This window comes from Actinia tenebrosa, unplaced genomic scaffold (genome assembly GCF_029948245.1).
Source record: "Actinia tenebrosa isolate PJP-AT-01 unplaced genomic scaffold, QUT_ActTen_1.0 PGA_scaffold13__45_contigs__length_12533684, whole genome shotgun sequence".
NCBI lineage: Eukaryota > Metazoa > Cnidaria > Anthozoa > Actiniaria > Actiniidae > Actinia > Actinia tenebrosa.
In genome coordinates this window covers 9,362,187-9,386,746 of record NW_028292573.1, presented here as the reverse complement: position 1 = coordinate 9,386,746, position 24,560 = coordinate 9,362,187, and the positions used below count along the sequence as shown (strand labels likewise).

The window sequence follows — 24,560 nt, the reverse complement described above, 5'->3', positions numbered from 1 at the left end:
TTAAAACGAGGCATCCAGGGCCAAATGTACAAATTTACAATATTTTTTGATAAATTGATGCCGCAAAATTTTTGCTATTCTGAATGTAAGAAGAAAAGAAAGACAGAACAACTGAACAAGTGTACTTTGCATTGACACCATATTATTTCTTTGCATTTGTCCCTGGATGCCTCGTTTTCATGTAACACACTCGGCCTTGCGAAGATTTAGTTTTTCAAAGTTAAAGAGACACATACGAACAGTAATTACTTCGAGAATGTTAAAATTCCGATTTAAAGCTAGTACATATATGTCATTGTTATCTGGCAATAAACATGTCTCTATATAGGACTAAACAAAATGTTATCAATTATTGCCAGTCAAATTTATTAATGAGTATGAGAAGGGTGGATAGTGCTATCCAACGGTTAAATCTTATCCAGTGGATTAATTTCTTGGATAACAGCCTCAACCTATCCACTGGATAAGATTTATCCGTTGAATAGCTCTATCGCTCTTTGTATAACCGGGTCCAGGTAGATTTTAGCTTGTGCCAATTAAACCACAAATTCACTTGACGGTATCTTTTTTATAAAAAAGGTTTATTTTCCGTTATTTCCAAAGTTAGCAAACTTTATGAAATTTCTCGATTTAAGAAAAGAAGGAAGGAAGGAAGGAAGGAAAAAAGGGAGGAAGAAAGGAATTAACACTTGAGATAGAATGCATTTTATTGTAGCGAATTTTTAAATTTTAAATTTTTAAATTTTATCATTCTAGTCTTAAAAGACTAGAATGATATAACTTGAACAATAATTTGAAAAACGGCTTACTTTTCGAACGGTACTATCGTCGTGTACGGATTAACCAAGTACGTCATAGGTTTCCGAACACACGAGTGTGACTTAGAAATTTTGGTTCTCCTCACTTAGAAAAAATTAAGCGAAGACACCAAGAATCGAACTCGGTACCTTCGGCACCAAACAGGGGCGTAGCGAGGACCTAGGAGCTGGGGGGGACTGATCCAAAATAAAATAAAAAATCAAATTCCCACGTGCAGATTCCAGGCTCTGACCGGGTTCGCAGTGCACAGGTAGCCCGTCCGGATAACTTCGTATAAATTCGCACTTTTGTAGGTTGTAATAATTTATTTTCCTCTTTCGTTTCGCTTTAATATGTTTTTTTGTTGTTATTCTTTTTTCAAAAATTTTTTTTTCAAAAATTTTGGGGGGGCAAAGTCATTACGTCACAAATCGTAAGAAATAGTCCTGATAAGGTGTCAAGACGTTAATCTTGGAAACGGCAACTCGACTCAAAATTGAATACTAGTTCTCTTTAATCTGTAATTTCAATGATCTTATTAATCTTATCAGCTTAAATAGTTGCTACTTAGATGAACTTATATGTAGGAAATATTCCTTTATAATTAAATTCATTCAAATAGTACGAATAATAGGCGTATAATATAACTGAAATGTTCTAACTCTAAACAATGTTCATTTTACTGTCCTTCTTGCTTGTCCTTTCTCGTGTTATTCTGTATTTCTCTCTTCCTCTTGTGCCTTGTTCCAAACTGGTCTTTCTCTGTTGTTTCTGGTTCTTCTCTGCTGAATTAGTCGATCCTTCTCTGCTGTTTTGTTCCTTCGCTGCTCTAGTCTTCTCGTCTCAAGTCAAGTGCTTTCTTCTCTCTCTTAATTTGGCTTACTTATATTTATAGTATAGACTATTCTTTCATTTGGTGGTGTAGCTTTTTCACCAATGCGTTGTCTTATAGTTGATCCCTCTTACGTAACTTCGTTTTAATCATAATCCATGGCTATTCTCTATTGAATATATTAACTTCGTTACATAAGGCAAACAAATGGGCGACGGCATTTATACATACATATATACATACATACATACATATATATATACACACACGCACACACACGCACACACATGCACACACACACACACACACACACACACACAACACACACAACACACACACAAACATACATACATACACACAACACACACACACACACACACACACATACATACACACAAACACACATACATACATACATACATACATACATACATACATACATACATACATACATACATACATACATACATACATACATACATACATACATACATACATACATACAATACACACATACACACACATACATACACACATACATACATACATACATACATACATACATACATACAATACACACATACACACACACATACATACACACATACATACACACATACATACACACATACATACACACATACATTCACTCATACATACACACATACATACACAAATACATATACACACACACACACACACACACATACACACATACCGTGGTTAAATATCCCTTTGGAAACAATGGATCCCGAGGTCAACATGATATTTCACTAAGATACATCAACCGCTGCTATAACGTTGATCTGCAGCAAGGCACTGAAATGCAGCAAGTGAAGCCAACTTTCGGTTTTGTTATTATTCCAACGCATGTGGCTTCATGCCTAGGTGTTGACACGAAATGGCTACATTTTAGTTATGTTAACTTTCATGCTATACCACCTCGGCCAATAAGAAGAAAAACATGGCTTTTTTTAAATATTTGTTTTTGATGACTGATAAGATTGTTCAATTCGATTCAGGTCCTCCCCCCATAAACATTACGTTCACCAATCTTGGCGCAACAGGTCGTTTTGGTCCAACATCTATTGGTAGTCATTATGATGGTCAAAGTCATGAAGGACAGGTTACTTTATCATCTGGAATACAAATATGGAGAGTACCACATACTGGTTCTTATAAAATAGAAGCTGTTGGTGCTAGCGGTGGCTATGACGATAGTCAGAATTCCCGCCTTTACCGTGGACGGGGTGCTCGTATGATTGGTACATTTCAACTTCTAGAAGGAGAACTAATCAAAATACTCGAGGGACAAGAGGGTGCAATTAATATTGTATCCAAATCTTCTGGTGGAGGAGGAGGTAGCTTTGTGGTTAAAAACGATAGCACCCCCCTGATTGTAGCTGGTGGAGGAGCTGGTATCGAATTTGCCAAACAACGACACTCCCGAGGGGATGCTAGTGTGTCCACATCTGGTAATCAGGGACATGGGGGGAGTGAGTGGGCTGGAGGAATTAATGGTTATGGAGCAACAATGGCTGACAGTGGTAATTCAGGTACAGAATGAAGACAAATGTCATCATGGCAAATATTACTGTAGAGAGGGATATTCACTATAACACTACCCAACCTTAATCTATACAAATTTCAAACCCCTAAATTAAATAACTTCAGAGAAATCTCATGTTGGTCAAAATCAAATATTAAACGCTAAAATATAATTATCGAATTACACTATTAAAAAAAAAACATTTAGAAAACGTGCAATTAAATTCGTCGTATATTCGACGTCATTTTATCGTTCGTTCCCGTCAGGCGTTGCGGCAAAATTGTTTTAATGGTGTCTTATACAATAGAATTATAAATTGACTTTGCACAATTGGTATTGAGCAACGTCATTCGGAGCTTCAGAAGCCGATTCGTGCCCAACCACCTCCTTTAGGCCTGGTGGTGATAGTATTTGTATTTCTTTTTCTCTCTGTTTACCTCATTAACACAACAGTCGCAGACTTCTTCCCATAACTTAACTACTACGACGCGATGAGTGCTCAGTGAGGATATATAACTATCTGTTGTTTTTTTCTAGGGAGTGGTGGTGGTGGTTGTTTGTAACTATCTGTTGATTATTTCTAGGGGGTGGTGGTGGTGGCTTTTACTCGTCTGGCCGCAGCAGTACTCGCTTCGGGGGATCAGGCAATGGCGGAGAGGGAGGCAAAGGATTCCTACAAGGTGGAGTTGGAGGAAGATCTTATAGGAACACAGTACCCGGTGGTTTTGGAGGAGGTGGAGGTGCTTATGGGAATGGTGGTGGAGCAGCAGGAGGAGGAGGATACTCTGGGGGTGCTAGTGGGGATAACAACGCTGACTCCTCTGGGGGTGGTGGAGGGTCGTTTAACATTGGAACCGATCAAAGTAATACGTGTTGCTATAACGGCATGGGGCATGGATATGTCATTGTTACAAATTTTTGAAAACGCCTTCCGTGTTTCCATAGTTTTAGAATTGAAGACATGTTTTCCTTTGTAGTCATTGGTCAAGATCGATTATCTTCTACCACTTCTGATATTTTGGTTTTGTTCAGTATTTTATATACATTGCTAAATATCTGGGTTATAAAGTTTCGTGAGAAACAAGAAATTATTCATATTCGCTTTAAACAGGTAATAGCCTCGTGAATGGATAGATGGTTGTTTGTGAAATGCCAATGAGAAAAGTTTTTTTTTGATAAGCACGTTATGAGACTAGGTTTGACCAATGAGTTGGAAGGAATCTAAGTAGCACATTTCCATAGAGATGCATCATTATATAACACGGGTATTGCTTTCAGTCCTTCAGGTCTCTGTTTATATTGTAGCTGTAGCAAATACATTTAAGCAGTTAAACATGAAGTGTAAAAGCAAAAATATTCTATAAAAGTGGCACATACAATAGTAACGGAGATAAAGCAAGATAATCATAATTGAGTGTACTGTTATGAAACTGATTTAAATAAAGAGGGAAACTCTGTAGAATCACAATAATTGAACCTTAACATAAAGTGGGAATATAAAAACACATCAAGGTTGTAAAATTATACTCAGGATAAGCAATTAAAGAAAAAAAAGTCGGAATAATGTTCTGCCTTAGAGTTTTTTTTCTTTCCTCCAACGCGGCGATGCTTGATTTTGTTGTTAATAAATGTGCTGAAACGAAACCTTGGTGATCAAAAAATAGCAAACTTGACTTTGTGTATGAGAATACATATAGAATATATAAATATGTTCTGCGATTATAATGTATGTAATTGAGTTGATCTGCGCAGTATATTCAGCCCCGTTAACACTAGCGAGTTTTGCGGCGATTTTTGCTGCGATTTTTTTCGGCGATCCTGTCCATAATAAATAATGGTAAAGAATTTCTTGTAAAGTTTTATTCAGGATACCAAGATTTTTCTAGACGAATGTCTCTTTTGAAGGATGAGACAAAATATTTTAATTTTCCGAAAATTGCCACAAAAATCGCAGCAAAAATTGCCAGTTGCTAATTATAGCGGAGCACCATGCTTAAGAAAAAGTAGTAAACCATCGAGTTGATTTTTCATGGCTTGGCTGACGTCACTTCGGTCCGTCCGTCCGTCCGTGTACCCAACACAAGAATCCCGCTTGATGTCTAATGCACTAGTCAATTGAAACCCCCACCCCCCGACGTACCCCCGCGAAATACCGGGGAATTTAACATTTGAGTGGTGTTAAAATCAGACATTTTCCCCGGTAGTCGGGGGCACACTCACTGTTAAAACTCCCGCTATTGTGTCCCCGTTAGTTTGGTTTTAAAGCAAAACTACTCACAAATGCGGCTCTCAAATGCACAGAAAAAATCGCTTTAGGATAAGTTGTAGACCAAAAACAATTAAAAAAAACTTTCATGTAGTCAAAGATGGATCAAGATGGTCTCAAAACTTCCGTGTTTGCATGAAGGAGCTGTACGCTAATCAGTATGATCCGGTGACAATGCAGTTTGTCGTAGTATCAGGTATTTGATTCGTTAGGTCTAAACAAAAATATCAGATGATAATGCTGGTGAAGACGGTGATGTTGATTTAATGATGTTGTTGGTGGTATTCAAGGTGATAATGATATATGACAATGATGAAGGTGATGACGATAATGATGGTGGTGGTGGTGGTGGTAGTAATGGTGGTGGTGATACTGAATGAAGATTATCGATGATGAGGAAGATACAAGTTTCAAATATTTTTATTTTACTAGACATCTGTGGTGAAGGATGGAGGTACTTTAATGGTTTCTGTTACTTGACCAACTCGTCCTGTGCCACGTGGCAGGCAGCACAGTCAAGCTGTCTCAGTCGTAACGCTAGCCTAGCAAGCGTCACAAGCCAGGAAGAAAACATTTACGTTCAACACAGACACGGTGGAGAAACTGGATGGATTGGACTGCAGGATCGTCGGAGCAATGGAAACTTTACATGGATCGATGGAACTGTAATGAATTTTACTTACTGGGCACCAAACCGGCCAGACATGCTCCGAAGGGACCAACACTGTGTCCAAACTCGAGGGCCGAGACAAGGGTACGAATGGGTTGACGTCACATGTTCTTCCTGTAACGCTTATACTTGTAAACGAGGTTTGTACTTTACTTCAATTGAAAATAATGATTCGGAAATTTTACAGAACGCATCTCGTCAGTTCTATGACGCTAACTTATTAGCCATGCAGTAGTCACAAATATAATAGTTGAACACAAATGTAATGAACAGTTGCAAAATCTCAAATGTAATAAATTACACAAATCTATGATTAATATCAATGATAAAAAACATCTGGGAAAACAAATCAATTTGATAATCAATTAGCAGCAGGTAGGGGGACTCGCGGTCACCCCCCGGAATTACATGGGTATTCCCCGCGCTCACGTAAAGGCGGCCGCCGCGGGTATTACTCGTAAGGTCGTTCTGGGTATTGCCTGCGTAATTCGATTTGAAAAGCTCGCTACGGGTTTTACTGGTGCCCCGCATTACTAAGTTAAAATAGTGTCGCAAACAAAGGTTAAAATATTTCATAGATATAGATGGACGCCATCAAAAGCATTCGAAACAAAACTGTGCGCAAACTACGAACTCAGGTATTGGATCGTTTGGACGCCGACTTCGCCTTCACGACATTCACAGAAGGAGACACAGAAGAAATCATGGACGAAGAAAGAGCCGAAAAGATAATAGACCTGATGCCTGAAGGTAATTACCGTTTACAGTTAACGTTCATAAAGTATTAGAAGAGTATATTTTTACCCATTGTTTCGGCAACCATTTTCGGCTACCTTTTCTACTCCCGCACGGGTATTCCTGGTAGGCACATTTTGCTTAGGAAAAGTATTTTTTTGTGTCCACTGCGCTGGCAGCAAGCACCAGAAATGTCCGTAGGGAAGTAGGTGGAGGCGAAATGCCTCTCCATGGTAGCAAGGACCCCAAAACGAGTCCTCGTAGCAGGGGCGCGGCAAGACACCGCTACCTTTTGGAAAATCCATAGTAGTAGCCCAAAACCTTCGACACCCTCTATCTATTTCGTGGTAGTTGCGCCAAAGTGGCTATGTAGCCTGGTATGCGAATTCCTTGCAAAGTCTTTTGCGCTCGGTAGAGACCTTCCAAGATCTCCAAAAGTATTTGTGTAGTTCTTTGTTTTCCTAGCGCGTATGCGACCATACCCGCAGCTATGTAGAGATACATGTCTATATCCTATGGACCCACGGAATACCCCTATGGATCCATAGGTACCTAGCTATGTTCGAACCGTATTCGTAGATATATATGGCAACGCCCAAAATACTATCCGAGGAAGAGATCGCAGGATTGTTGGAAGATAGGAGAAATGGAGTAGGGCTGCAAAAGGCAGCCAAAAAGTACGGCATAGGAATACCAAAGATTCGTAGGATAGAGCGAGAGAATGGTCTGGAGGTAGCAATCCCCGAAAAGCTACCAACTACAGACCTGCAGAAACATTTCCTAGAAGTGCAGGATTCCTTTGCTATAGTCTTGGACGATCTCCAAAAAGCTAGAGAAGAACTCCGAGACGCAAAGGAGGAATTGCTAGCCAAAATGGAGCAGGAAGAAGATTCGTTCGAGAAAATAGACGTGGAAGAAATAGAGAACGAAGTAGAGGAAGTATCCACGAAAATAGACTGGCAAATAGCCGGCAATGTACTATTTGCAGTCGCAGGCATAGCTGCCATTGTTTGGGCGCGCATGCAACCACCCAAAGTTGTCTACTACAGACATCCAGCGGAGCCGCAGAGAAATTCTAGGATTCCGGAGATGGAGTAGAGGCGAACGCCCTTTGCAGGCCTAGGATTCCGGAGTAGAGACGTGCGCCAGTCTGTCTTTCTTCTTTGCCTTGGTTGTCTTTTCTCTACCAATCTTGCAGTATAGCGGTGGTGGAGACGTCCAGTCTATTTTCTGCTCCTCCAGAAAGTGTCCCCATACCGGAGTGGTTGCATGTTCTACCGTGCAGCCCTCCAATACGCACTCCGAGCATTTTTCGGAGAGAAACAGGATTGTCCTTTCTTTTTTTCTGTAGGTGGTTTTGGCGTATTTCCAGCATTGGTATTCGCCCGGCTGCATATGCAAAGCCTGCGTGCATTCTTTGTTTGGCGGCGCCGGCACTTCTAGTAGCTTTCCTGGATTCCGGGGTATCGAATGGTCTATTTTCCTAGCCAATTCGTAGTACGTATCCAAACCGGGTCCTTCGGGCACGAAGACAGTGGCTATGTTGTTTTCCCACTCCACCAATATTTCTTCTCCAGGTATGTCAGTGTGTATGTTGCCGTTTGATTCGAACTTCCCGACTGCAAATGCATCCAGCAACGCATCCACAGCCCATGCTACGGAAGTTTCTTTTGCCCCCCTGCGCAAAGCTACTCGGTGCCCTTTGGCAGGCCAAGCGGCATCTACGTTTTTGGGTACTGCGTATCCTAGTATTTTGTAGTCCCCTGCGGGTATTTCTTGCATTCGATGTATTTTGCGAGGCACGGAATCCTCTAGAAAGCGCTTGGCTACGTCCTCTCCAAAGAACAATTTGCGTAGATTGTTTGTTCTTCTGGACATTCTATCCAATGTTTTCCTATATTTTTCCAACTCTTTTTCTATGGCTTTCCTGTCTTCTTCCTTTTGCCACAGGATGGACTGCCTTTGTTCCGACAGCTCTGCGTGGTATCTTTTCGTGGCTTCGACCCACTCGTCGCCTTCCAAATCGTCCCGTATGTCTTCCAATCTTTGCTGTCGTTTTCTTTTGGACAGGAAGGGTATTCTGCGGGAGGAAGGCACTTCCAAAATGCCGAACGGACTCTTTTCTACTCCGATCCTTTGTGCCTTCTTTGTGCGCCAAACCCACTCCACGTGTTCCGTTGGGGGCAGCATCGTGGCAATGGTGGGGGCATTTGCATGCACTCGAGTGGGAAACTTGGACTCCGCTAGTATGGTTGGGGAGTCCTTCGTGTAGCAGCGCAGTGGAGCTATTTCCACCGGGTCTGTTCCTAGGATATCCACGCGGAATATAGGACATTTTCGGAACCCAAACTCTGCTATCATCCAAAGTACGCATTGTTCCCACTTTTCGTTGCCTCGAACTCGCACACCGGCTATGCGCCGTGTTCCCAAATTGCAGTACCACGCTAGGAATATTTCTCCCGTCTCTTCGCAGCAAATGCAGCAGCATCTATCCAAGTGTTCTGCGAGAGCCAACCACAAATTCTTTGGCGGCTGTACTACGAATATGTCCTGCAAAGGTTCTATGGTCTCCGCTATAGCATTGGTGTGGGATTTGGAGAAGTCTTTGCCGTAGATGGATATTTCCACTCTGCTGCATCCTCTTTTCTGCACGTCTGGGTGCAGGAATGTTCTACGCAGGTGGTCGTTCGGACAATCCACGTACTCTGCCAACTTCGCTCCTACTGGGTTTTGCACTTCTCCGGCTTCGAAGTTGGAGACTATTTTGTTGTATATTTTCGTACGTTTTCCGTCTTCCATCCAAGTGCAAACATGTTCTCCCACAGCATGCGTGTTTTCCAAAATCGTACCGTTGAGCCAACCGCTACTATGCTGCGGCACGTATCCCAACTCCCGCAAACGACGCACCAATGCAGCTCTATCCAAAGTTCCGGAGAAATCCTGTGTGTAGTCCACGGAGTATATTCCATATCCGTGTGCTTGTAGCAGCCTAGCAAACTTGGAAATGTTTTCGTCTACGGCTTCTATGGACAACTCCGAGGTGTCTACTTTGGCTACGAATACCGCGGCGGGTTCTCCATGCAAACTGGACCACTTGGCTGCCATATTGGAGACGCGGTCTACTATGTTTCCCTGCCTGCACGTGTGCACTACGCTGGTTGGTAGGAACACCCCAAATGTCTCCGTGGCTGCAATGGATATCTTGGAGACTATTGCCTTCGCATTCCTACAAAGCAGCTTCTTTCCATACAAATTCTCTTCGGAAACAAAACCATAGACAAACACATCGTCTACGAAAGGAGGCAATCCTTCCAGCGGCTGCAGACTGGTTGGTCCTTCGTTGCCCCGCAAGTAGTCGCACTTGGATATGTCTGGCAGCAGGTTTCCGTCGCAGGCATTGTCCAGCAGCAAATGTGCTAGTAGCCTACTCTTTGCTCGTATACCCATCTCTTGCAATGTAGTCGAAATACTCTTTTGCTCTTCCATCTTCTATATATAGGGGTCGAAGGTTTTGGGCTACTACTATGGATTTTCCAAAAGGTAGCGGTGTCTTGCCGCGCCCTTGCTACGAGGACTCGTTTTGGGGCCCTTGCTACCATGGAGAGGCATTTCGCCTCCACCTACTTCCCTACGGACATTTCTGGTGCTTGCTGCCAGCGCAGTGGACACAAAAAAATACTTTTCCTAAGCAAAATGTGCCTACCAGGAATACCCGTGCGGGAGTAGAAAAGGTAGCCGAAAATGGTTGCCGAAACAATGGGTAAAAATATACTCTTCTAAGTAATGCGGGGCACCAGTAAAACCCGTAGCGAGCTTTTCAAATCGAATTACGCAGGCAATACCCAGAACGACCTTACGGGTAATACCCGCGGCGGCCGCCTTTACGTGAGCGCGGGGAATACCCATGTAATTCCGGGGGGTGACCGCGAGTCCCCCTACCTGCTGCTCAATTAATCTATGACCGATTATTACGAAACCATTTCTGAGTAGGCTTTTTCTCTAACAATATTTTTTGGGCGTAAATTAGTCTGATGAACCTCTCAGCTATGTAACTATACCTCTGCGATTTCCAAGGGAGTAGGAGTGAAACGGTTGATATATAAAAGAAAATATATGATTAACAAGTCTTTTGTTAAATTAAACCAAGAGAGCGGTCAGTCATTTCCTTACCTGTGAAGAAGCTACAAATGTCAGTTTGTTTGTGGTCCTTTCATCAGAATTGGACGAGTGCTCTACTGGTGGTCATACCTGTCATGCCAATGCTCGTTGCGCAAACAAAATTGGTTCGTTTACTTGTCAGTGTAAACCTGGTTACCAAGGCAATGGAGTGATGTGTACAGGTATAGTAATAGTTAACAACAGGCGAACACTTATTAGGTAGTATATCTAACTTCACTCCAATGATTTCATTTCATTTTGTTTAACCTCGCAAAACATTCTTATCCGGATCTCTCTTCAACTTCAGTTAACTCAAATAGAAGTACTGTGTACATCATCTCACACTATACAAGTTTCTGTTCCATTATTGTCAATGAAAGATATCTGTAGTTCTACATGTTTCCACAGATGTGAATGAATGTTCTACTGGTGGTCATACCTGTCATGCCAATGCTCGTTGCACAAACACCATTGGTTCGTTCACTTGCCATTGTAATCCTGGTTATTATGGAAATGGACAAACATGTGGTACGTTCTAGACGCTAATTGTAGTTTGATCGATGACGATATCATAGCAACAAATGTGGTTCTTGGTTCTCGTATTGTTACGCTTCATTATCATCAATAAGCTAAGCCAAATTATAAAAAACTGCCCTCTTGAAAGCGCTGGCCAGCGGACGTAAATGGATTTTGGCTGGCAGCAAATACATTTGCAGCCCTGTTGCTGATTGACTAAAAAGGGCTCGAACGACCGTTCTCGACCAATCAAATGTCTAATTTTTTTATACAAAGCTTAAGGTGGCTGGACCCCCTCACGCTTGACCGCTACCTTCCACTTTTGGAAAGCTGGTGCATAAATGTGTTTTATCCGATTGCAAATCCTTTTTGCACATAAGTCACATAAAGCTTGAATTAATGTTTGATGTAATTTTTAGTGAGATCGGATGTCATAACACGTGATTATGATGAAATTTTTGTTTTCGTTTAGAAAATAATTTTAGCCTTGCAGAGCGTTCAACACTAAAATGCTTCGTACCACATAATTATATACTAAATGCCTCCATTTGTAGGGATTTTTGAAAAAATCTATCTAGCTAATTATGAGATATTTGAGATTATTTAAATAATCACGTGTTATGACGTCCGTTCTCACTAAAAATTACATCAAACATTAATTCAATCTTTATGTGACTTATGTGCAAAAAAGATTTGCAATCGGATAAAACACATTTATGCACCAGCTTTCCAGAAGTGGAAGGTAGCAGTCAAGCGTGAGGGGGTCCAGCCACCTTAATTTATTAATTCATTATTTTTGAACATGAAACAAAAACATACAAAAAACTTTTTACTTTTAAATTATTTGTATAGAAATTGTATACTGAACCAGTTCATTAATGCTCAAAGTGCCCCCCATAGTGCTTCATATGGTCAAGGGTCTGGTCCAATATGGCTGGACAATGTGAGCTGTACCGGAAGCGAAGGAAGACTTCAAGACTGTAGTCATTCGGGGTGGGGAACACATAATTGCGGTCATAGTGAAGACGCAGGTGTTGTTTGTATTCAGTAAAAGGGGCTCATAAACTCATGGAAGGAAGTATTGATGCATATCTTTTAGTTCTTAGGCATAAAATAGAAGGAAAAAAAGGAAAAGGTACCCGTTCATTATGAGTAAAATGTATTCTAAACCATAAAATGAAATTAAACTAAGAATTATATTATTGAGTGTTTGTGTAGTCTTGCTGTTAAGTTGTCAAGTGCGCTGCCAGCATAGCAAGCGGTTAGTAGCTGAACAAAGATGATACAAAAGGCACCTGACGAGGAAACTTGTTTGAACGCCGTCGGTGTATAAAGCAAAAAGAAAACTCGCCGTTTCCTACCAGACGCAGCGGAAGGTATAGAGTAACGATTTTGCTTGCATTACATAATTTCGAATTTTCACCATGGCTTTTTTTTTTTTTTTTTTTTTTTTTTTTTTTGTATAAAACATTACCGATTCGCGTTTGCTCTATCTTTTTATTTTTATTTATTTATTTTTATTTTTTATTTTTTTGCCATTTAATCGAGCAACATGCAGAATGTTTTTTGCATTTTTATCCAAGTTTAGCAAACTTTTGTTTGATGAAACATAATCATCTATACTTGTAATTGTCATCGAGGTTACATAAGCAGCTAGTCAAACACGTGCCCATGTACCCTTGTATGACGCTAGAAACAGCGCCAAAGAAAGGTGTTGCGCTCAATTAAAGTGTTGCGCTCAATAATTACGAAATTTCTTTTCATTTTGAAGGTCCCAATAAAGAATGGTATTATTAGTTAATTTCGAACTGAACTTAAAACAAGAAAAAAGTTTCACATTTATTTTAGACTCCTGTTTAACTTAAATATTTCGAATACTAGAATGCTGAGAAATCTAATTTGATTACGTAATGTACTTATGTCAACATTTGTCTTTGATTTTAAAAATAATGAAACATAAGATGTAACAAATGATGAAGTATTTTACGCATTCCTAAAACATAACGTTTTCAAGTAGAAATATTGAAGAATCTTATCCAAGCATGGGCTGTAGGAAAATATTTTGTTTGTTACGGGGAAAATGCTTGTTAGTAGATCAAATACATTACTAAGTACTCACTTGGATCTTATTTATTTATTTATTTATTTATTTATTTATTTATTTATTTATTCAATGACTTTTTACAACCAGGTGTTAATATCTAATTGAGGGCATGGTCAACAGGACACTTAGAGTCCCATGTAAAGACCAGCCTAACAAAAAATACACACTAAAAGAAAAAAGGGAAAAACTAAAGCAAAAATAACAATACAATGCACAAAGGTAAGAACAACAATTAGGAGTAAAAGAGCGGCACTTCTAACAAAAGGATTTCCACTTACGCATTCTATTGAATTGATCTATTGATCTATCTATCCATATTTCATTGATTGTTTGATTATTTGATTGATTGAAACAACGGTAGAAGAAAAAAAAACTTATTTTCAGTTTATATCTCCAATGCAAGATAGATTAATCTAATCTGATTACATAACATAGTTATTCCTTAATCAAATTAATTTGGAGGCGGCTGGTGGCCTGGAAAGCCATATTTCAGTAGGAAAACGTGACACCTCGATTTTACAAATTTTCTCGATTCTCATTGGTTAACATTGGTTAACATTGGTTTACGGGGAAAGTGCTTGTTAGTAGAAAAAAATAAATCACTAATTAAACAACGGTAGAAAAAAATTTATTATTTTCAGTTTATATCGAATACAAGATAGATCAATCTAATCTGATTACATAACATAGTCATTCCTTAATCAAATTAATTTGGTGGCGACTGGTGGCCTGGAAAGCCATATTTCAGTAGGAAAACGTGACACCTCGATTTTACAAATTTTCTCGATTCTCATTGGTTAACATTTTTTCTCAGATCTGCTTGATAGTTTTAAAAGCTTAAAGCAATTATTGGTCCTATAGAATAGTTTTATTTGATTTTATTTGCTAAGACAATGGAGGTGTTAGACAAAGTTATAATAAATTAATGCTAATAAACCTTTAAATTAAATAACTGCGCGCTGTTGTTTTGGTTAGTCGATCTTCGATCAGGAAGGAACGAGGGTTGCAAATCAAAAATAATGGCCCTGCTGTTTGTAATTCCGTGGTTGTGTGCAGCAGTACACTACAGCAAATGTAATGAACCGAATGACCATATGGACAAGCATGATGAATTCCTGTTTACTGCTTTTCCTGAGTCCATTTTGTCCTTTCCCATCCACACCAAAGACATTCAGCAACAAACCGCTCAAGTTCCTGATAAAATGGATTGTGTCTTTGCCTGTGTTGGGGTTCCTTGGTGTCAATCGATGAACTTTCAAACCACAGCCCAGAATAATGGACTTCACGTATGTGAGCTGTTATCAACCGATAAACATACTCACCCGCAGAAAATGACACGAAACGACACATTTACTCATTTCAGCATCAAGGTAGGCGCTCTTCTTTAGTTAGAGGAAGGATGGCATTTGAAAAAAAAACACTAAAACATACTTAAGTGCAATACTTATTCTATGCAGCAAGCAAACTAACCCTCTCCTGTTCCAATTGATTTTTGAATTGGTTTTTACGGAGAGAGGAAAAAAGAAGAAAAGTCCTCGATGGGAAAGAACTTAACTATGTCATAATGCAACAAATATGTTTTGCCAATTTGTGAAATTAGCTGAAACGGTTGGCAAAGGAATAAAAAAAAAACTTTCCATGTTTGATTCTACTGAGTTATTATTTAGTGAGCATTATCTTATAAAAGTATAATCTTAGTCCATATACAAGTTATAATGCATTCTTTCAAATATGTCATAATTAAGGAGGCTCTGGGTAGTTTTGGTCTGGCACACCTGGCCGCATTGAAACGGCTACAACTTCGTCTTGAATAACTCTTAAATAAAAATAAGTACGTTCACAACTATTTTCGCTCACGTTTGCTTGTTGATTATTCACGCTTGACTTCCGTGTTATTCCTTGTCGTGTGCTGTTAGTTGTGAGCGTACTTATTTTTATTTGACTGCCTTAAAACCCTTCAATACATATGAAATTAAAGGAGAATATTTGTAAAAGATACATCTTTTGTGACTTCATTTAGAAAAAAATCGTTCGATGATTTTTTTAATGCCGTTTTCTATCGATATTTTCTATCGCTTTTGACAATGAATGGGGTCATTTAACTTCATATAAAAAAATCCATAACGTTGGAAAGAAAGTCACAATTTGATTCATACTCAATAAGGGCAGTGTCTATATCCGTACCTATATTCTAGCTACTAAAAATATTGAATCCAAGAAATTAAAGTCCCGATTTTGAGGGTTTAAATTTGACACGCTGGAAATAATCATTGCGTCATCATTATGTCATAATGAAAAGGCCGCTTTAAACTAATTTATCATTTTTGAAACTTTTAATCCTTTTCTGACATTGTGTGAAAAGCGCTTGCAGTTCGAGTTATTCAAGACGAAGTTGTAGCCGTTTCAATGCGGCTAGGTGTGCCACACCAAAACTACCCAGAGCCTCCTTAATATCATCAGCTTTGTTTGCTTAAGTGTTTTCTATGGAAAAACAAAAGGTCTTTGTTGCTTTAAATGATAATGAATAGTAACAATGTTTTTTAACAACATTTCAAAGCGAAGAAAAGATCATTATCCATCAAGTGGGCATGACAAAAGTGTCTTGGATGCTTTTTCTAATTTCTTTCTTTCTTTCTTTCTTTCTTGTTTTCCATTTTGATGCGGATTTTTCAAATCTATTTTTCCTCGTGTATAATTCATTTAAGTATTGATTTATAATTCTATTTTTCCAACAGACTCCTTGTGAACAACAACCTTGCCTAAATGGAGGCACCTGCATCCTTCAGAACAACAGGCAGGAATATCGCTGTAGTTGTAAGAAAGGATTTGATGGGAACAGCTGCCAAAATGGTGAGTTCCAAGCAAACAACATGAAATACTATAAACTCTTGCAGGCGTTTCACATGACTTAAAGTAACAGTAAAGTAGAGTAATCTTCTTTAGTAAAAATCGCTGAATATCATTAAAATAATTTAGTAGGGAAAAAATTCTTGAGCTAAATAATATTTTGCACGGAATTTCTTAGTCTGAAAAAGCAAAAAAAAAAAAAAAAAAAAAAATTTTCTAATGCTTCATAATAGCGCTCATAAAGTTAAATTTATTTTGGAAACATCTTTCACGCACATAAGACGACTCAATTCTTTTTCTAAAGCTGATTGGTAACTGTTTTGATTCAATACATTTACTTGACGAGCGCCTACTTGAGCGCAATTTTCAAGGCCAAAAGCCACCTGCCTCGAACAAAACTCGTCTAAAAACATTAATTTTCGCGTTATCTTATATTTAGCTAACAAATTAGATAGACCATCAAAAATAGAGATTACTTCATGGAAAGCGCGCGCGTACGGGATTTTTGCACGAGTTGGTGCAGTATCTGAAATCGAACGAGTGAGCACAGCGAACGGGTGAGATTTCAGATACAAAACCAACGAGTTGGAAAATCCCGTGCGAAGCGCTTTCCATGCTGTAATTGATTTATTTTACACATGCTGAGATTTTGTCGTTTTCATTTATTCACTTTTAATAGGTTCTCTTAAAAAAATACAAAACTCCTGTATTTTAAAATTCTCTTCGAAAAGCTAAAAGCTTAAAAGCTACATGTAAAAATATCGCTGTTTAAATCAAAAAACATATCTGGTACAAAGTAAATGGCAAAACGTTTAAATTCTAAACTAAATATGAAACTGTAAGTTGGAAAATAACGAAATAAGCAACCGAAATCGGTAGGTCAATAAGGTCTTAACTTAGTTTGTCAAAGTGGAGGGCTTGTCTTCGTCTGACGATTCAAACACACGCTTGGTGCGTCACGAAGCTACGTGTTGACTCTGTTGACTTTAATGAGTTATTGGTGGAAGTCAGCGACTTGCTTAAGTGTTTATTGTTATGTTAAACTGTCCTCCTTGAAAAACTGCTCCACTGAATGGGCCTGCTGCAGGGAAACTAGAACTTTTCATGAATGAAGATTCACGGCACTCGGTGCCCAAAGCACTTTGTAAACTCGACATTGGCTTTTCTTCTATATACGTACTTGTAGTATTTCCACTCAGAATCAAAGACGTTTTTTTCTGTTGTTCGTTTGACACAGCACTGTAATTCACTGATTTGTCCATTAAAGTCTTCTGGAGGGATTTCCTCGACTCTTCTCGTTTCATTTTTGGAGTTGAGAAACTCAGTCGGCAAAGTTACATCTTTTCGTGCTTTCGAAAGAGTATTTCTGTTTTTTTTGGTCTTCGATAAACTTGTCTAGGTTTGTCTAGAGACACAAATCGTCTTGATTGTTCAGTCATCCTCACAAATATCTCCTAGCTTTTGATTAGATAAGTTTGATTTGAACTACGAACAACTTGAATACACTGAAAATATTTGAAAGCTGCTCGACAAAGCTACCCGCGATGACCACGAAAACACGATTCGCCTCGACAGTGGTCTGCAAACCTGTTTTTTACACAGGGAAATTTGATAAGAAAATCTCAGTATGTATAAAATAAAAGACGTTTACATGCCAATTTTGACAAGAATCGGTCAAATATCAGCTGAGATAATATATATATTTAGACACTTCCTAAAAGCGGAGCTCCCGATACGGAAGTCACGGGGAGAACAATTTGAATGAAACTGAAAGTTAAAAATAAGATCGGGGAAATAATTTTCAATAATTTTTTATTCGAGAAGAAGATAAATTCTCCCATAATAAAAACCATGCAGTGAAATCGAATCGAAATGCATTACATTGTTTTCTTTGCGCCAGTATACACTCCGACTTAGGAATTTTGTACACAACTCACCACCACCCTCAGGGGCTAGTTTTGTTCTTGGAATATTTTCTTCGACAATATTTTCCAAGGCTGACAGTTTTAGGCTTTCAATCTCTTTTACTTTAAGAAAAGCGAAAGATAACTACAGATAATCCAATACAATATCAAGTTTAGTGAAATTTACCTCGGATGTCTTTCATTGAAATCGAAAATCTGGAGATTTAGGGCAAATCGAGACCAAAAAACAGACTTGAAAACTGGTTAAGGCGAGCAGAAAATTAGTTCTAATTATACATGTTTTACAGAACGAGACGAAGTTAACATTCAGCTAAATTTGACAAGAACATGTACAACTGAGACAAAATAGAAAATAATGCAAAAGGCAATAAAAAATACAAAATGATGAATTTCTTGTCAGTGAATCGGCGTTTGTAAATATTTTTAAATATTTTTTAGCTTTTTAAAGTGAAAGTCTAGTTCCACTCAATAACATCTCTCAACAACAAAAATTTAAGCTCATTTTTATGATCATACTTGCTCGAAGAGCTGAATAAACCGAGTTGAATATTTGGTGTAAATTTATATTTCATTCAATAATTAATTAAATTATCTGTAGAAAGATATAAAATTATTGAATAAAAGTCTTCTTTGTTTTGCCGATGGGACCCCGCGATAGGAGGCGAACAAAGCTGCATTTTTTTTGAACGAAAAACATACGATAGTTAAAGATTTGTTAAAGATTTACAAAGCTGAAAGGACGGATATTTGTTGTCGTAATAGGCTCTCCGTGTTATTCTCCAGCAATAAATTAAGCTTATCTATAGAAATATAAAAAGTTTTGAGAGAAAGTCTTTGATTTGTAGATTCGTCGAGAAAAATGCTTGTAAAAATAATAATAATAATAATAATAATAATAATAATAATAATAATAATAATAATAATAATAATAATAATAATAAACGATTGTTTGCTAAAAAAACACACCTGAATTCTTGAAGAACACTTCTTGATCCAACTTTGACTACATGAAAGTTTTTTTTAATTTTTTTTTTTGGTCTATAACTTGTCTTAGCAATTTTTTCTGTGCATTTGAGAGCCGCATCTGTGAGTAGTTTTGCTTTGACATCAAGCGGGATCCCTGTGTTGTGTACACTGACGGACGGAAGTGACGTCAGCCAAGCCATGAAAAGTCAACTCGATGGTTTACCAATTTTTCTTAAGTATGGAGCTCCGCTATGACCATTTGTTTATGTAATAGGACTCCATGCTGTCCAATTAAGAAATAATTGGACAAGGAAAATTCCGAGAACTGACAAAATTTGATGAGGCCGTAGGCCCAGTCCAATTTGGCAGTCAGAGGAATTTTTCGATTATAATTATTTCTTGATTGGGGAGCATGAAAGCCCATTACCTATTAATTATATAGGTGCCTAATTACTCTCATATCAACAAGACCTGTCTAATTAATGAACTGAGTGGAGTGCAATTGGCATTGGTCTGCAATCAAACGCGCAAAATATCGCCAACAAGCAAAGACCAGTGTCTCCCAATACATTTCTTACGATAAAGTCAGTGAAGTTTGATTGAAAAATACCAATCCCATATAATCAATAGCAAAGTTTAGCGTTTTTAGCCCAAATCACTTCATAATTTATGCCATAATTAGTTTATGCACAGAGAGCCCAATTTAGATTAAAGTGAATGGTGAAAATAAAATCGGAAAAATTGAATAATTTTTTTTTTTAATTCGAGATCAAGATAATGTTCTCCGTGCGCGTAATGCGAGAGAGTACAAAATCAATAAAAATACACTAGAACATTTCTTTTTGGCGCGCCTTTGTTTTCCTATATAATGTTATGTCAAGGTTCCTACCTGCGTAGGACTCGGGCAAGAACGAATTTCGACCTTACTATACTACCGCACAGGATTTTTGTAACGTGTACACGACCCACCACAAGCCATCCCACAGGGCTAGTTTTGTTCTTGAAAATTCCTTCCACAAAGTTATCTATGGTCGATATTTTTTTGCTTTATTGGTTGGCTTTACTTTGAAAAATGAAAGATAACTACAGATAATTCAATATCAGGTTTAGTGAAAATCACAATGGATGTCTTTCATTTAACTTGAAAATATGGAGATTTCCGGACTTTTTCAGGACAAAACTGCATCATCATGAAAGCTGGTAAGCAAAAATTGATGCTTCTTTTACTTAGCGATCTTTTGGTTATCCTTATTAAGAGTTTTACGTTTTTGTATAGAGTATTTTTACCGCAATGAAAGTAATGAAATAGATATGCTTACTTTGTTAGCAGCAAAACAGAAAATAAGCTGGATATAAGATATACGTCGTTCCTGAGCTTGATTACTCAACTATTGAATCATTTATTTTTTTGCCAGGCCCTAGAAACAACGAAACCAAACTGGCGTTAGCTAAGAGTAATCTGATAATTCATTCATTAAAATATTTTCATTTACATTCAGGACTCCTAAAACTAAAATTATGAAAATTTAGCATCGATTTTTGCTTACCAGCTTTCATGATGATGCAGTTTTGGATCCTGAAAAAGTCCGGAAATCTCCAAAATTTCAAAATAAGTGAAACCTGATATCGTGTTGTCCAGCGCATGTGGCTTCATGCCTAGGTGTTGAAGCGAAATGGCTACATTTCAGTTTTGTCAACTTTCATGATATACCACCTCGGCCAATAAGAAGAAAAAGATGGCTTTTTAAAAATATTCGTTTTTGATGACTGATAAGATTGTTCAATTCGATTCAGGTCCTCCCCCCATAAACATTACGTTCACCAATCTTGGCGCAACAGGTCGTTTTGGTCCAACATCTATTGGTAGTCATTACGATGGTCAAAGTCATGAAGGACAGGTTACTTTATTATCTGGAATACAAATATGGAGAGTACCACTTACTTGGTCTTATAGAATAGAAGCTGTTGGCGCTAGCGGTGGCTATGACGATAGTCAAAATTCCCGCCTTTACCGTGGACGGGGTGCTCGTATGATTGGTACATTTCAACTTCTAGAAGGAGAACTAATCAAAATACTCGTGGGACAAGAGGGTGGAATAAATATTGTATCCAAATCTTCTGGTGGAGGAGGAGGTAGCTTTGTGGTTAAAAACGATAGCACCCCCCTGATTGTTGCTGGTGGAGGAGCTGGTATCGAATTTGCTAAACAACGACACTCCCGAGGGGATGCTAGTGTGTCCACATCTGGTAATCAGGGACATGGGGGGAGTGAGTGGGCTGGAGGAATTAATGGTTACGGAGCAACAGTGGCTGACCGCCGTAGTAATTCAGGTACAGATTTTTTAAAAATGTCATCATGGCAAATATTACTGTAGAGAAGGATATTCACTATAACACTACACAACCTAAATCTATACAAAATCCAAACCCCTAAATTAAATAACTTCAGAGAAACCTCATGTTGGTCAAAATCAAATATCAAATGCTAAAATATAATTATCGAATTACACTAAAAAAAAAAAACATTTTAGAAAACGTGCAATTAAATTCGTCGTATATTCGACGTCATTCCATTGTTCGTTCCCGTCAGGCATTGCGGTAAAATGGTTTTAATGGTGTCTTATACAATAGAATTATAAATTAAATTGGCACAATTGGTATTGAACCACGTCATTCAGAGCTTCAGAAGCTGATTCGTGCCCCATCCCCTTCTCTAGGCCTGGTGGTGACAGTATGTAATATTTCAAAGCCGATAATGAGGACTGGACGGGATTTCAAGTCTAAGCAATTAGTTCCAGTCCGAGGCGCAGCCGCGTCTCGTCCAGTCCGATATTGGAGGCTTTGAAATGACTTCTCATCTCATTAATTATTAGACTTGGAGTAACTGGAACAAAAATTAATTCAGTCCTAGGACTGAATTAATTTTGTTCCAGATACTCCGGCCTGAATGCATTCCTTTCACACCACTTTACCAGGTTTCAAGTAACATCATGTGACCCAAAAATAGTCCATTGATTGGCTGGTTTACTCATGAATTATTAATGAGTATGAGAATTATATTTCTTGTCCTCGCTGTTTATCTCATTATCACAACAGTCGCAGACTTCTCCCCATAACTTAACTACTACGACGCGATGAGTATTTAGTGAGGATATATAACTATCTGTGATTTTTTTCTTGGGGGTGGTGGTGGTGGTGGTTTGTAACTATCAGTTTATTATTTCTAGGGGGGTGGTGATGGTGGTGGTTTGTAACTATCAGTTGATTATTTCTAGGGGGGTGGTGGTGGTGGTTTGTAACTATCAGTTTATTATTTCTAGTGGGTGGTGGTTTGTAACTATCAGTTGATTATTTCTAGGGGGATGGTGGTTTGTAACTATCAGTTGATTATTTCTAGGGGGTGGGGGTGGTGGTGGTTTGTAACTATCTGTTGATTATTTCTAGGGGGTGGTGGTGGTGGCTTTTACTCTTCTGGTCGCAGTGGTTATCACTACGGGGGATCAGGCAGAGGTGGAGAGGGAGGCAAAGGATTCCTACAAGGTGGAGCTGGAGGAAGATCTTATAAGAACTCAGTACCCGGTGGTTTTGGAGGAGGTGGAGGTGCTTATGGTAATGGTGGTGGAGCAGGAGCAGGAGGAGGATACTCTGGGGGTGCTAGTGGGGATAACAACGCTGACTCCTCTGGGGGTGGTGGAGGGTCGTTTAACATTGGAACCGATCAAAGTAATACGTGTTGCTATAAGGGCATGGGGCATGGATATGTCATTATTACAAATTTTTGAAAATGCCTTCCATGTTTCCATAGTTTTAGAATTGAAGACATGTTTTCCTTTGTAATCATTGGTCAAAATCGATTATCTTCTACCACTACTGATATTTTGGTTTTGTTCAGTATTTTATATACATTACTAAATATCTGGGTTATAAAGTCTCGTGAGAAACAAGAGATTATTGATATTCGCTTTAAATCCGGGTATTAGCCTCGTGAATGGATAAATGGTTGTTTGTGAAATGCCAATGAAGAGTTGTTGTTTTTCTGTTGTTGTTTTTTTTTTAGATAAACACGTTATGACTAGTTTTGACCACTGTAACGGACGGAATCTAAGTAGCACATTTCCATAGAGATGCATCGTTATATAGCACGGGTATTGTTTTCAGTCCTTCAGGGCTATGTTTATATTGTAGCTGTAGCAAATACATTTAAGGTATCAGGGTACCCCTAGCGACCATTCAGACCATTGTGCTTTCATCTCTTTATAGCGCAAAACCTTTTAATTAAAGTCATAACAAAGTATACATTTTCCGAAAACTGAATGAATGTAGAAACTATTCCTTTTTTCCTTTTTGTAAAATACATTTATCCTTTTAAGTTAGAAAGAATTATTCAAATTTTCACCGTGGCATCTTCGCGGAGTTCGATGACAGCCGTTAATGATCGGAAACCAATGCTTATTACCTTTCCGAGATCACAAGACATCACTTGTCAAAAGAGTGTCTCCGATTTTTGATTAGTTGCCCCGTTGCTTGTTTATACGCTCTTGTTATGACGCTGCTATATCACCGGTATGCAAGCCAAAATCCACGATAACTTTGGAAACAAGCAAAAATAAAAAATCAGAAACACATTTTTAAAGAACAACTATCCAAGATGACTTCCTAAAAATTTCAGTTAAATCAGTCAAATTCCCTTATTCCCTCATTACTCGCTATTAAAAATCACTATTGAAATGTTTTGGGGGGAATATCGAAGAATATTATATATTTTATCACAAAATGTAAAAATGTAAAAATCGACACTCTTGTGCAATTTTGGGGTACCCTGATACCTTAAGCAGTTAAACATGAAGTGTAAAAGCAAAAATATTCTATAGAAGTGGGACATACAATAGTAATGGAGATGAGGCAAGATTATTGTAATTGAGTGTACTGTTATGAAACTGATTTAAATAAAGAGGCAAACTCTGTAGAATCACAATAATTGAACATTAATAGGGATTAAATGGAATATAAAAAACACATCAAGGTTGTAAAATCATACTCAGGATAAGCAATTTAAAGGAAAAAAAGGTGGAATAATGTTCTGCCTTAGAGTTACAATGGGTGGTACACATGCAACTTTCTTTCCTACCACGCGGGGATGCTTGGTTTGTTGTTAGTAAATGTGCTGAAACGAAAACTTGGCGAGCAAAAAATA

The 24,560-nt window shown here is 38.3% G+C and overlaps 2 protein-coding genes across 2 annotated transcripts in view; both read left to right on the top strand.

The window, feature by feature from the left end:
- LOC148911782 (uncharacterized) overlaps positions 1 to 4,164 on the top strand; it is a 24,689-nt gene extending 20,525 nt beyond the window's left edge. Inside the window, exons 4-5 of the mRNA XM_089028754.1 lie at positions 2,653 to 3,186; positions 3,764 to 4,164. Of these exons, the coding sequence (XP_088884880.1) occupies positions 2,653 to 3,186; positions 3,764 to 4,101 (872 nt within the window). The 3' untranslated portion in view covers positions 4,102 to 4,164. The remainder of the gene's footprint in view (positions 1 to 2,652; positions 3,187 to 3,763) is intronic.
- Positions 4,165 to 5,566: 1,402 nt separating this feature from the next.
- LOC148911781 (uncharacterized) lies at positions 5,567 to 23,148 on the top strand. The gene is made up of 6 exons (XM_089028753.1): positions 5,567 to 5,641; positions 5,878 to 6,255; positions 11,068 to 11,190; positions 11,417 to 11,533; positions 21,161 to 21,697; positions 22,811 to 23,148. Exons 1-6 carry the CDS (start codon positions 5,581 to 5,583, stop codon positions 23,146 to 23,148), a joined length of 1,554 nt encoding a protein of 517 aa, XP_088884879.1. The 5' UTR covers positions 5,567 to 5,580.
- The last annotated feature ends 1,412 nt before the right edge of the window (positions 23,149 to 24,560 follow it).

Excerpts from the sequence above, each read along its gene's own strand:
- LOC148911781 (XM_089028753.1), top strand. The coding sequence starts at position 5,581 with ATGAAGGAGCTGTACGCTAATCAGTATGATCCGGTGACAATGCAGTTT. Across the intron at positions 5,642-5,877 it reads GCAGTTTGTCGTAGTATCAG|ACATCTGTGGTGAAGGATGG; the intron begins GTATTTGATTCG and ends TTATTTTACTAG. Across the intron at positions 21,698-22,810 it reads TGACCGCCGTAGTAATTCAG|GGGGTGGTGGTGGTGGCTTT; the intron begins GTACAGATTTTT and ends GATTATTTCTAG.